This window comes from Panicum virgatum, chromosome 2K (assembly GCF_016808335.1).
Source record: "Panicum virgatum strain AP13 chromosome 2K, P.virgatum_v5, whole genome shotgun sequence".
Taxonomy (NCBI): domain Eukaryota; kingdom Viridiplantae; phylum Streptophyta; class Magnoliopsida; order Poales; family Poaceae; genus Panicum; species Panicum virgatum.
In genome coordinates, this window is record NC_053137.1 from 45,046,576 (window position 1) to 45,058,865 (window position 12,290).

General features: G+C 49.5%; 2 protein-coding genes and 1 long non-coding RNA gene across 3 annotated transcripts; all 3 read left to right on the forward strand.

Moving 5' to 3' along the window:
* Nucleotides 1-388: 388 nt before the first annotated feature.
* On the forward strand, nucleotides 389-2,912 carry LOC120695658 (probable E3 ubiquitin-protein ligase RNF144A-B). The gene is made up of 3 exons (XM_039978872.1): nucleotides 389-676; nucleotides 1,315-2,337; nucleotides 2,413-2,912. Exons 2-3 carry the CDS (start codon nucleotides 1,376-1,378, stop codon nucleotides 2,495-2,497), a joined length of 1,047 nt encoding a protein of 348 aa, XP_039834806.1. The 5' UTR covers nucleotides 389-676; nucleotides 1,315-1,375; the 3' UTR covers nucleotides 2,498-2,912.
* A 2,479-nt stretch (nucleotides 2,913-5,391) lies between these two features.
* On the forward strand, nucleotides 5,392-6,640 carry LOC120695660. The gene is made up of 2 exons (XR_005683781.1): nucleotides 5,392-5,638; nucleotides 6,206-6,640. It is a non-coding gene; the product is annotated as an uncharacterized LOC120695660 (long non-coding RNA).
* Nucleotides 6,641-9,217: 2,577 nt separating this feature from the next.
* Nucleotides 9,218-11,801, forward strand: LOC120695659. Its single transcript, XM_039978873.1, has 2 exons — nucleotides 9,218-11,288; nucleotides 11,382-11,801. Exons 1-2 carry the CDS (start codon nucleotides 9,628-9,630, stop codon nucleotides 11,464-11,466), a joined length of 1,746 nt encoding a protein of 581 aa, XP_039834807.1. The 5' UTR covers nucleotides 9,218-9,627; the 3' UTR covers nucleotides 11,467-11,801.
* Nucleotides 11,802-12,290: the final 489 nt, after the last annotated feature.

The window sequence follows — 12,290 nt, forward strand, 5'->3', positions numbered from 1 at the left end:
TTTCACACGGTTATGCAGTGTTCACAGAGTAGGGGCAAACTCTCGATTCGTTTTTATAAAATAAGGATAAAATTGTAAAGTCTGAGAAAAACAAGGATAAAATTTCAATTCGTGATCAAGGTAAGATCGCAATTACCCCATCCCCAATTAGAATAGATCTTGTAAACAATCCGTAAAATTTCCAACCTGTTAACTAAAACCTTCAAATGACGTTTTTCCATTTAACCGTTCACCCACATTATTATTTCGCACGAACTTTGTACAGAATTTCGTGGAAAGAACACTTTGTACAAAACAGAGTTTGCGATTCGTGTCACGCGTGACGCAGGTGCCCACCTTGGCATCCAAAGGATCAGGACGTTCGAAATTGGCATTAAAGTGATGGTGGCTCCATGCATCCCGATTCCCGATAACCTCGGCAACAGGCGATCTGTTTACTGCTTCGGCCGTCAGGCGTTTCGGTCCCCGATCCCTATTTCTACCGCCGCGCGGACCTTCTCCCCCGCGCCGCGCGCTTGAGAGCACCCTCTGCTGTGATCCAATCCAATCCAACCCTTCCTCCGTAGGTGTCGACCGCCGCTGCGCGCAAGCGGCCGGACGCGTGTGCTGCGCCGCCGACGCATTCCAAGCTTCCGTAGCCCACAGTAATCGGACACACCGGAGTTAGCAAGTACTGGTACGTACGGAAGAACTCGCGGCTGGGATCCTTCCGCCGCCGTGATGTTGATGTAGTATTTTGTTTTGTTCAAAAGACTATCTTGGCGAGTTAGGGCGGCTGTTCGCCGGCGGTTGCTTTAGTTTAGGATGCGTTATGGTCACCAGTTGGTGTGCGCACACAGCGCACCCGAAGTGTTTGATGAAATGCTGCAAGGAGCTCGCTCGCTCTCTTTCTGGTTACCGTTCTGTAGCAGTTGAAGCCAATAAACCATGATTTAGACAGGACATTGTGGCTCGAGAAAGTTTATCACCAATTCACCATGAGTCCGTGTGCTGGGCTTCCAATTTATAGGAGGCGTTCTTCACCAAAGTCAGGGCACGCTTACAGATTTCAACCAGTAGTTTGATGATAAGGTGATATGAGCGAGAGTACTTTTGCTGCCTGCTCCTTTTTTCTGCTCTTTTGCCTTCCTGCTAACTGCTAGTTGTACTGGTGCAGGCCGTCAGGTTAGGGTTGCTTCTTATTGCATCTTTAGTTTTCATCTTTCATGTACCTGCCAGTTCTTTTGAATCCTTAGTGTTATCTAGTTCTGATATTTTCTCTCATTTTAATATTTTCTCAAGAGAACTTACTCCTTGAATTTCCTCGGAACATAGACCTCGGCCAGGTATTGATCAGGTTCAACCAAGAGAGCAACAGCGCAACACTACAACGACAATGCTAGACCTGGTTGCTATAGCAGCTGATGATTCTGCGCTGGCTGAGGATATGCAGGTTGAAGAGGTTCTCCAATTCTCAACTCAGTTCAAGAGTGAGAATGTCTGTGCAGTTTGCAAACAGGTGATCCAATCGTTGGAAGCCTCATGGAAACCTGACAATTGTGACCATGTCATCTGCATTGCCTGCTTCTGCCAATACACAGAGGCCACCGGGCTGCCTAGGTGTGTCGTGGCTTCTTGTGAATCTTTGTGCCATACAGAGATGCAGCACGAGATCAGGGTGCCTCATGGCACTTTGATCTCAACGGAAGACATGGACAGCCGTAAAGGGAAAAACCCTCTCAACGCCATGCCCCAAGAGCTTGGGCAATGCTCTCATGGGGCGGATGCAATGATAAGCAATGAGTTCTACTGTTCCATCTGCATGGAGACAATGCACATTGGGGAATTCTTTCCCATTGACGGATGCACACACACCTTCTGCATCAGTTGTGTGAGGCAGTACATTGCTGCAAAGGTTGAGGAGAATGTATTGTCTATTGGCTGCCCTGACCGGGGGTGCAAGAAAGGTGTGTTGCACCCAGAAGCATGCCGTGATGTGATCCCTTTGCAGCTGTTCCAGAGGTGGGGTGCGGCGCTCTGTGACTCATCATTGGGGGAATTCAAATTCTACTGCCCCTTCAAGGACTGCTCGGCTCTGTTGGTTGATGATCCTGGCCCTGGTGAGGCGGTGATAACAAATGTGGAGTGCCCACACTGCTGCCGGATGTTCTGTGCCCAGTGCAAGGTTCCATGGCACGATGGTGTGACATGCACAGAGTTCCAACGCCTCGGGAAAGATGAGCGAGGCAGGGAGGACCTGTTGCTGAGGAAGGTTGCACAGGAGAGAAAGTGGCAGAGGTGCCCCAAGTGCAAGATGTACGTGGAGAGGATCACGGGCTGCGTGTTCATCATCTGCAGGTACTGCTTGCAGATCAAACATACAGTTTTGCAATGAGCACAAATGATGACGTTTTTCTTTCTCCCAATTTGCAGGTGCGGGCACTGCTTCTGCTACCTTTGTGCATCCCCAATGTCTAGGGATAGCCATTATTGCAAGACCTGCAAGCGAACCTATTGAATGACCTGAAGCTTCCAAGCCCTAACTGAAGGAAGGGAATTCTTAGCTCTACCTCTACTAAATCTGGTTGATTGCTGTTATGACTGTTTTGATTATCTCTGGCTTGTGCAGTTCTGATTTGATAAGTCGGTATCAGAAGTAGCACTGGGGTCTATTAGTAATAATAACTAGAGTGTGGTTTAGGAAATGACATCACAAGAGTGAAGCTTAGTCTTGCCACCTTTTGTAATGGCTGACATCTGAAGGTGCTGTCCAGTTTCTAGCAATTAGGAAGTAGTATCATGCTACAGTAGCTTGCAAGGCAGCTACTAGGTATGTTGCTTTTGAGAAATCACCGATCACTCAGTTTAGTTGTACCAGCTAACTAATATTTCAAATCTAATGGCTGGCATGTGTTGCAAGTTGGAAACGGGTATCTGCACTTGATCATTTATGCATGGCTCGGAGGGCAAACCATTTTTTTCAATTTGAACTGCATAAGGCCATAGGTTAATGTTTCCTTAATGTATATATATGTATAGACTGCTATCATCTGAAACCAGACGCACACTGCTGGAGGCGTAATGACGTAGCGTTCTTCTTGCCCAACCACACACGCGTAGGGGTGGTAATGGGCTATGGTCCTAGTGGTCTTCTCGTAGCCCAACAAGACTCGTAAATTTTTTTAATTCAAAATTATATAAAATTAGAGCCCGATTTTTTTAGAACCCGGCCCTTAGATTTTCTAGTTCAAAATATTGAGCCCTTTACCACTCCTACACACGCGGCGCCTGAATCTGTTGGGATCGGAGGTGATGTGTCCATGGCAAATCTGATGCCCCCGAAACGGCAGCCGAAGACGGTGGATGGAGATGGACGCGTCAGGGCGTCGTGCTAGTGGAAAGCCGAGCCGTGGCCAGAGCCGCGGCCAAATCGAACCAGACAGTGGCTGCAGCCTGCTGGTGCTCGACCCCATTGGCCACCACAAAGCGGTAAAGGTCTATACGTGACACGCCTTTGGAGTCGCCTTGCGTTGTCAAATTCCCATTGGCCGCAGGGTACATGCTTTTTGTGTGATATGCATTACTTTTGACTTGCCTGTCCACCTCCCACGGGTCCAAAAAGCAAATAAAGCCACGGACGCGCATCGTTAAATCATCTTTGGGTGTTCTTTTCTGGGCGCACTGATAAATCGCCTTTAACGATGTAGGCGAATTTGAAGCGAATTATTCTCCTCCTGATCTTTTTGATACTTTATTTATTCTTGTCCTGATTGGATATCGATAACAAGTCACAAACGCCGTACCCAGATAAGAGGCTTCAGAAAAAAAAAATCACAAACACAATTAGATTATTCGAGCAGTAGCTGCCGTGCATCCTGAATTCTAGGTTGAATAGTTTTAGACCACACTCGGTCGAAAATGTTACAAGGTTGGGTGTCGGGCTGGGTAAAATAAACTGAGAATCGAGAACCGAACCGAGTTTATTGAGTACCGAGAATTTCGATTCTTGTTCAGTTCCATAGAGCAACCGAAATTTCTCGGTATTTTCAGTTTTTAGGCTCAGTTCGCCGAAGAATAGAAATTTTGCCCAGTTAGGCCCAACATGACCGGCCCACCTTCTCCCCACCCCACTCCCCCCTCCCCCCATGCCCCCATGCAATCAACCCCTCCCCACCCCGTCTTTCCCAGTCCGCCACCCCTGCTTCCTCCCCACCCTGCCGCCCCACTCCAAGTCCGCCCCTGCCCCCTCCCCACCCTGCCAACCCTGCCCCCTCCCCACCCCGCCGCCCTTGCCCGGCTGCTCGCCAGCTCCCGTAGCAGGATGGCGGCACGTCACCTCCTGCTGCTTGCCGCGCTGCTCCTGGCGGCGGCCACGGCGGACCCCGATGCCGGCGGCGGCGGGTGGCCCCTGGAGCCGGCGCTGCTGCCACTCCCCTGCCATGGCCAGCACTGCCTGCGGCCGGGCTAGAGGCCTGCGCTTCCAAGCGCGCGCGGGCTGGACTCCGCCAAGGCCGCCATAGGGGCTTGCGCGGAGGATCCCCGATGGCGTCTCGCCACCTCCATCTCACCGCCGCCGGCTTCGTTTCCCTCTCCGGCCCTGCTCCAAGCCCGACCTCCACGGCTCCACCTAACCCTAGCTCTGCACCGAGTTTGCTTTGCGTCCGGTTCCTTCGGATAGAACCGGAACCAAACCAAATTAACCGAACTAAAATTGCTCGGTTCTTGATTCTGACAAGAACCGATCGACTCTCATTTTCTAGGAACCGAACTTCTCTGAGAATGGAGGAAATCGGTTCGGTTCCTCCCGAATGCCCAGCCCAAGTTGTCTCTGTCTGGTGCAGTTCCGATTTTAAATCACGCTGGAACGAACTGAGACTGACCTAGAGCATCAATGCAACGATATCCCACGGGATCCAAGCTTGTACACATCGAATTAGGCAGCATTTGGATTCAAGTGCTAATGCCCAAAAGTACTAAAACTTTAGCACTAGCTCATTCAAAAAAAGTGCTAATAAGGCGAGTTAAATTTTAGTTAAGATTTAAAAACTTTAGCAAAGATATCTATACCTATTTCTAAAACGAGTTAGGTATCTACCCAATTTTTTAGTTTGGTCCATCTCGTATTATTGACAGGTCGGTCTTAGTCCAACCCACATGCGAGTCGAATCAACCTTTCTGTCCACGACTCGATCACGTAGATCGCTACGAATAATCGTACAAATAAACCCTAATTACGCATATCCCTACCAATTATCGGCGCTAATCCGATACTTATACCAGCGCTAATCCAATACTTATACCAATAATAAATCTTGAGCCGTGTGTGAAGCGGGTTCAGACTTGGGGACCTGAGCCTGTGCTAGTCCAAAGGATTAGCGCGGGCAGGCACTGCATGAGCGAGCGCTCGCTGTCGCTTAAAGCGACCGACGGACCGGCCCAGGTAACTTCAGCAGCAGGGTGATCGATCGGCAGGTCGCTTCAGCAGAGCGCCGAGGCAGCCGACCCGGCCAGCCCCTTCGCTTCCTCGTACGGCGCGTCGCCATCGCGCCCCGGCCCTCGCTCGCTCCGCGCCCGATCGCCGCCGCGCGCGCCGGTGGCGACCCGCTCCAAGGTTCGCGCCAGCCGCTGGGAGTGGGCACGCGGAAGCGCCCTGGCACTGGTACGCTCGCGAGAAAACCCCCCTTCTGCGTGCCATTAAAGCCGTGATCTTGATGGGGGTTTGGGTAGTTCAGGCGAGTTCATCCCGGTTGCCGCAGCTGGCGCCGGTGTGGCTGGTGCTGGACACGGGGTGCGATCCGCGCGTGTGCGAATTGGTGTGCTCGGGTGGGCGCTCGCGGCTTCGCCCTTGTGGCTTCCGCTCTGTGGTGGAATTCCTTCTGATCGGAATTCGGTTCAGTGCAACTTCGTCAGCCTGGTTGCCGCTGAATGTAGGACGCGTTCTTGTTGCGAGGCCGTACTTTGCGCTTGTGCAGCGCACACCACATGCTTGATGGTATGCCGGCAAGGAGTTACCGTTCCTTTTTTTTCCTGCTCTCTCCCCGTGAATTGCAACTCGCTTTCCCCTCCTAATTGTACTGGTATCTGTGTCAGACCTCACGCTTGCGTTGCTTCTTGTTGCATCTTTAGTCTAAAGATTTTACTATGCACATACCAGCATATACGCAGTAACCTTCTCGTTCCTTTGATGTATAGAACAGTGCTCACAACCTGAATTTCCTTGGAGCAGAGACCTCCGATGGGTGTTCGATCATTCGTTTCCAACTGAGTGAGCAAAGCAACATAGCTACAACAATGCTGGACCTGATTTACATGTTAGCTTGCGATTTGGTGCTGGCCGAGAATCCACAGGCTGAAGAGGTTCTCCGCTCCTCAACTCACCCAGAAAGGTTGTGTGCTGTTTGCAAATTGGTGATCCCGTCGCTGGAAGCGTCATGGAAACCTGACAACTGTGATCATGTCATCTGCATTGCCTGCCTCTGCCATTATGCAGCCACGACAGAGGCCACCGGGCGGCCCAGGTGTGCGGTCACATCTTAGTGAATCTTTGTGCAAGTCAGTGTCACACCCGGTTTTAAGGACAAAACCGAATGCATAACTATATGTATGTCAAGATCAAGTTTCATACATATAAATACATTATAAGTGAATAATTAGTACAGTATCACGAAAAAGAGAACTAAAACAAATAAAAGACTATCAGAGTTTACAGCTTATTCTGGAAACGAAGGTTTCAAACTTCACAGACAATCGACTGAGGGTTGCATACGCCTAGAACTCAGCAACATCTTCAAAAGACTCCACCACAACTTTCTCCTTCTGAGCAGCAGTAAGCAAGGGTGAGTACACTTATGGTTGGTACTCAGCAAGGCCACAGGAAATAATCAGGAAATGATTTAAATCCATCTTTAAATTTATTAATCATGTGAGGGTCCAAGCCGCTCTTGTCCGTGAGCACGGCTGATATATCAGTTTTACACTCTGCAGATGTTGTATATTTTCACCACAATTCGCGTAAAAGTTCCTAAGAACTTTGAACCCAACCACGCAATGTGCTAGCTAGGCATAGTATCACACTTCCGAGGTGTGACTGCATAGGGACGCTACGAGGCCTTTACAAAGATTCCCTAACATATGACAATCCGCTAAGGTTTCAAGTCAAAGTGGTCATAACACTGTCCTAATGAGGTGGTACCTTACCAAAGGATCGTTAAACAATACCAATTGCCCCAAGAGGACCGAGCTATACCCCGTCGATGCATCCCCTCTTGCATTTTCGGTAAGACTGTCACAAGCTAAAGTCTCTAATTAATCAGCCAAGACCAGAGCCATGTAGTATTGTGGTTGTACGGTTTTCTTGGGTGGTTCTCCATTTCCAATTAAATCATCATAATACTCTTGTAAATAAGCATAGACAGAAAGATGGTTAGGGTCACTTACCTTTCTCCAACGAAAAGCTACTCTTACTGCTCTTTAGTTTTTGCTCACTTGAAATTCTTGATCTTCAATCTTCAAACAATGATCCTTCTACTCGAAGCAATCAACGAGCAACCATACAAAGCAAACAAAAATATACAACTAAGAACAATACACCAAAACAAAAGAAAGGCTTTAAAAGAACGTACTAAAGGATAGGGCTCGCTACTATGGTTACGAGAGCTCAAGAAACGCGAAAAAAAGAACTAAAACGGCGATTCTATGGGACAAATGATGCTTCAGGGATCTAGTCGCGATTAACTAAAGGGTTAAGGTCTAACAGAAAAGATTTGTGAGACACAACAAAGTGTGCTCACAGAGGATAAAAAGGTTATAAATCTATTGCACACGTCACAAGGATCACGTGAGCGCAAGAATCGCTGAAAACGAAGTTGAAACGTGAAAGATATGGCTAAAACAAGGTTCTAGGGACTTATTTGTGAAGAAACAGAACTTCCAGAGGCTAGATTTGAAGAAACCAGGGATCTAAACATAATTAAACTCTAAACTTGGGGGCTAGCGCGCAAAACTCCAGCTCCTGGACAGCGGGTTCTATTTTAGAAAAACCCAGGGGTCAAAACAGAAAATAAAGGACTGGTTTGTAAACATGTTTGAACTGCAGCGGACTGCGGCTTGATTCTCACAAAACTTAGGGGCTTCTTTGAAAAACGTCCTAGGGTTGACCGGTATGAATTTAGTTGACTGGGTCTAGATCTAGTGTAGGCCGTTAGATCTGGATCCAAGGGCCAAGGATCACTCGGGCGGGGCAGAGCGGCGCGGGTCACGGCGGAGCGTCGCCGGCGGTGGGCTTGCGGCGGCGGGCTTGCCGGACTTGGCCAAAATCGGCTGTCCGGGCACCGTTTCGAGCTCGGGTTGGCCTGGGAGAGGTAACGCGCTACGGGGAACGCATCTAGAGGGTCGGCTCAGGGCGTAGACGCGGCGGCGGGCACGCTCGGCGGCGAGGGGCGAAACGGCGGCGACGGCGAACTACAGCGCGCGAGGGGAGGCAAAAGAAAGATGGAGGGGTCGGCGAGCATATCCACCTCAACGCGAAACTCCGGGGCGACTTGTACGTCGAGATGGGGCGGCGGAACGGCGGCACGACGCGGAGCTCCGAGCTCGGCATTGGCGCGGCGGCGGCTAGGGTTAGCGCGAAACGAAAGCGACGGCGGCGGCTGGGTAGGGTTCCAGGGTGCGGGCGACGCCTTTTATAGGCCGGAGTAGGGCTCCTTGGCATGCGGGCCACGCCGAGGCTGCGGCGGCGCAGGGTCGGGTCGGGCTTGGACTCAACCAGAGTCCTAGCTGCGCACGGGGAAGGAGAAAGGCCCGACGAGCGGGGCCCACGCGGTAGTGAGAGTGAGAGAGGGGGGAGAGGGGGCCGAACTGGGCTAGGAGAAGAGTTTGGGCCGGGGTTTTGGGCCGCGCGAAAGAGAAGGAAAAAGGAGGGCTGGGCCGGCTGGGCTGAAATCAAGGGGAGGAAAAAGAAGATGCTTTGCATTTTTGAAACTAATTCAATTCAAACTCAAATTCAGAGAATTCAAATTTGAATTGAACAACAAGCAATAAAACAATGCAGTTCAGCATGAATGCATAACAACCAAAACGACCTCATTTAATTTAGAAGACAACCAATTATTTTAGTATTTACATACTAAATTCCCTGTGAAGAAAATAAATATTGAGAAAATTTTAAAAATAAGAGAAAATTATTGTTTTATTTTTAATTTTAATTACATCCTGAAATTTAAAATTTTCAGGGTGTGACAGTCAGAGACGCATCAGGGGGTCAATGTGGATCATAGCCCTTTGATCTCAATGGAAGGCATAGGCAGTGGCAAAGGGAAAGAACGTTTGGATGTTATGCTTCAGGAGCTAGGCCAATGCTCCCGTGGCACAAATGCGATGGCCGGTGGCGAGTTATGTTGCGCCATGTGCATGGAGACGGTGCAGGTCAGAGAGGTCTTCCCTGTTCCGGGGTGCACACACCTCTTCTGCATCAGCTGTCTGAGCCAGTACATCACTGCGAAGGTTGAAGATAACGTGGTGTCCATAGGCTGCCCTCAACCAGGATGTAAGGATGGTACACTGTATCCAGAGGCTTGCCAAGATGTGATCCCACTGCAGCTGTTCTAGAGGTGGGGTGTTGCACTCTGTAACTTGGCGCTGGGGGAATTCATGTTCTACTGCCCCTTCAAGGACTGCTCGGCGCTACTGGTCGATGAACGTGGACAATGTGAGGCAGAAATAAGGAAAGCTGAGTGCCCATGCTGCTCCAGGATGTTCTGTGTGCAGTGCAAGGTGGCATGGCACTACAACATCACCTGTGAAGATTTCCGGAGGCTCGGGAATGATGAGGGGAGACTAGATGACTTGCTACTGAGGAAGGTCAGGCAGGAGAGCATGGCGCAACCTGATCCTGTGGGCTCCTGTCAATCTTTGCAAAAGTTAGAGACACATCAAGGGATTAATGTGGGTCATACTACCTTAATCTCAATCGGAGACATGGACAACTGCAAGGGGAAAAAGCCATTTGTTGCTATGCTTCAGGAGCTGGACCAATGCTCTCAGGGTGCCAATGTGATGGCCCGCAGCGAGTTCTACTGCACCATATGCATGGAGACAGTAGACCTCAAAGACCTCTTTCCCATTACTGGGTGCACACACCTTTTCTGTGTTGGTTGCATGAACCAGTACATCACTACGAAGGTTGAGGATAATGTGTTCTCCATTGGATGCCCAGAACCGGGGTGCAAGGATGGTTTACTGGACCCAGAGGCGTGCCGTGACATTATCCCACTGCAGCTATTCCATAGGTGGGGCACTGCGCTCTGTGACTCGGCACTGGGGGCATTCAAGTTCTACTGCCCCTTCATGGACTGCTCTGTGCTGTTGTTCAACGAATGTGGCCCTCGCGATGCAGCAATAAGGAAAGCTGAGTGCCCACACTGCTCCCGGATGTTTTGTGCACGGTGCAAGGTGGCATGGCACCACGGTGTCACATGTGAAGATTTCCAGCGGCTTAGGAATGATGAACAGGGGCAAGATGACCTGCCGCTGAAGAAGGCTGTGCGGAAGAATAAGTGGGAGAGGTGCCTCCGGCGTGTTGTGTCTACTTATAAATCATTGTGCAAGTCAAAGGCAAATCCGAACATCGATGTGAGTCATAGTACCTTGATCTCAACTGAAGACATGGATAGTCGAAAAGGGAAAGAGCCATTGGATGATATGCTTATGGAGCTAGGCCAAAGCTTTCCTGGTGTGAATGCGATGGCCAGCAGTGAGTTCTACTGCACCATATGTATGGAGGCAGTGCACGTAAGGGAGCTCTTTCCTATTTCTGGGTGCAAACATCTCTTCTGCATCAGCTGCGTGAGCCAGTACATTACCGCCAAAGTAGAGGATAACGTGTTGTCCATTGGCTGCCCTGACCCAGGATGCAAATATGGTGCATTAGACCCGGAGGCGTGCCGTGACGTGATCCCGCCGCAGCTGTTCCAGAGGTGGGGCGCTGCGCTTTGTGACTCAGCGCTGGGATCATTCAAGTTCTATTGTCCCTTCAACGACTGCTCGGCGTTGCTTGTTCATGAGCATGGCCACGGTGAGGCAGCGATAACAAAAGCTATGTGCCCACACTGCCGCCGCTTGTTCTGTGCACAATGCAAGGTGGCATGGCATGACAACATCGCCTGCACAGAGTTCCAACGGCTTGGGAAGGACGAGCGGGGCAAGAATGACCTGCTGCTGAGGAAGGTCGCACGGGAGAGCAGGTGGCAGAGGTGCCCCAAGTGCAAGATGTACGTGGAGAGGGCCGAGGGCTGCGTGTACATCGTCTGCAGGTACTATCTCGCTGCTTGCATTCCAAATTACATGTCCAACGAGCACATATATATATGACAACTGACAAGGTTCTTTGTTATTCCAATTTACAGGTGCCAGCATCGTTTCTGCTACCTCTGTGCCTCCCCAATGTCCAAGGGCATACATCACTGCAGCAGGTGCAAGAGGACCTGGTGAATGACCTGAAGCTGCAAAACTCTGCGTGAGGGAAGGAAGTTTCTGAACTCTCTGTAAAACCATTCAGTTGCTGGTATGACTGCTTTGGTTAGAATTAGCTTGGTCAATCGTGATTGGCCAAATCATTATCATAAAGTATACATTGTTTAGGAAAAAGACGTGGCAGGAACGAGACTTAAGTTAGCCTAAGAGACTTATGATAGAGAGCTGGTGACTTTCTTAAGAAAAAAAATGCATAAGGTGCTACCTTAGAATGGAACTCAATGTGTCCCTTTATGGCATTACTGAGCATGCAAATGGAATATATGTCGTATGAACTACCTATGGTACTACTATCTGATATATTATTCTATCTAAATTTCATTCCCAGACGCATCCAATTTCTTCGTTGTGCTTAAGTGTAGCTTACTTGGACTTTGATTATAGTGCTTCTTGTGGAAAGAGGATAAACAGGTCAATCTGTACCGTGAAGTTTCTTTGCTCCTGTTGCTACTAGCTGTCTAGCTCCTACAACTTCAGCATGACATGCCAAGAAAAATGACGTGTGAACATTTACATTGGACTCCATGTAAAAGACAATGGTTATTCCTTCAATTTTCCTCGGAACATTTTTCCCCTTGCATTTATACTGTACGAGACTTCTGGTTTATGGCTGAGCCATGACCACAACTTTGAGTAGCAACTCCTGATTGATCGATCTTAGGTGGTGTTTGGTTGAGGGATTTGTAAGTTGTATTGTGATCCGATTACACCAGTAACAGATTGCATTAGATTGTGTTTGTTTCGGCCTCACTGTAATCAGGCGACGCCGTGATCGGATACGA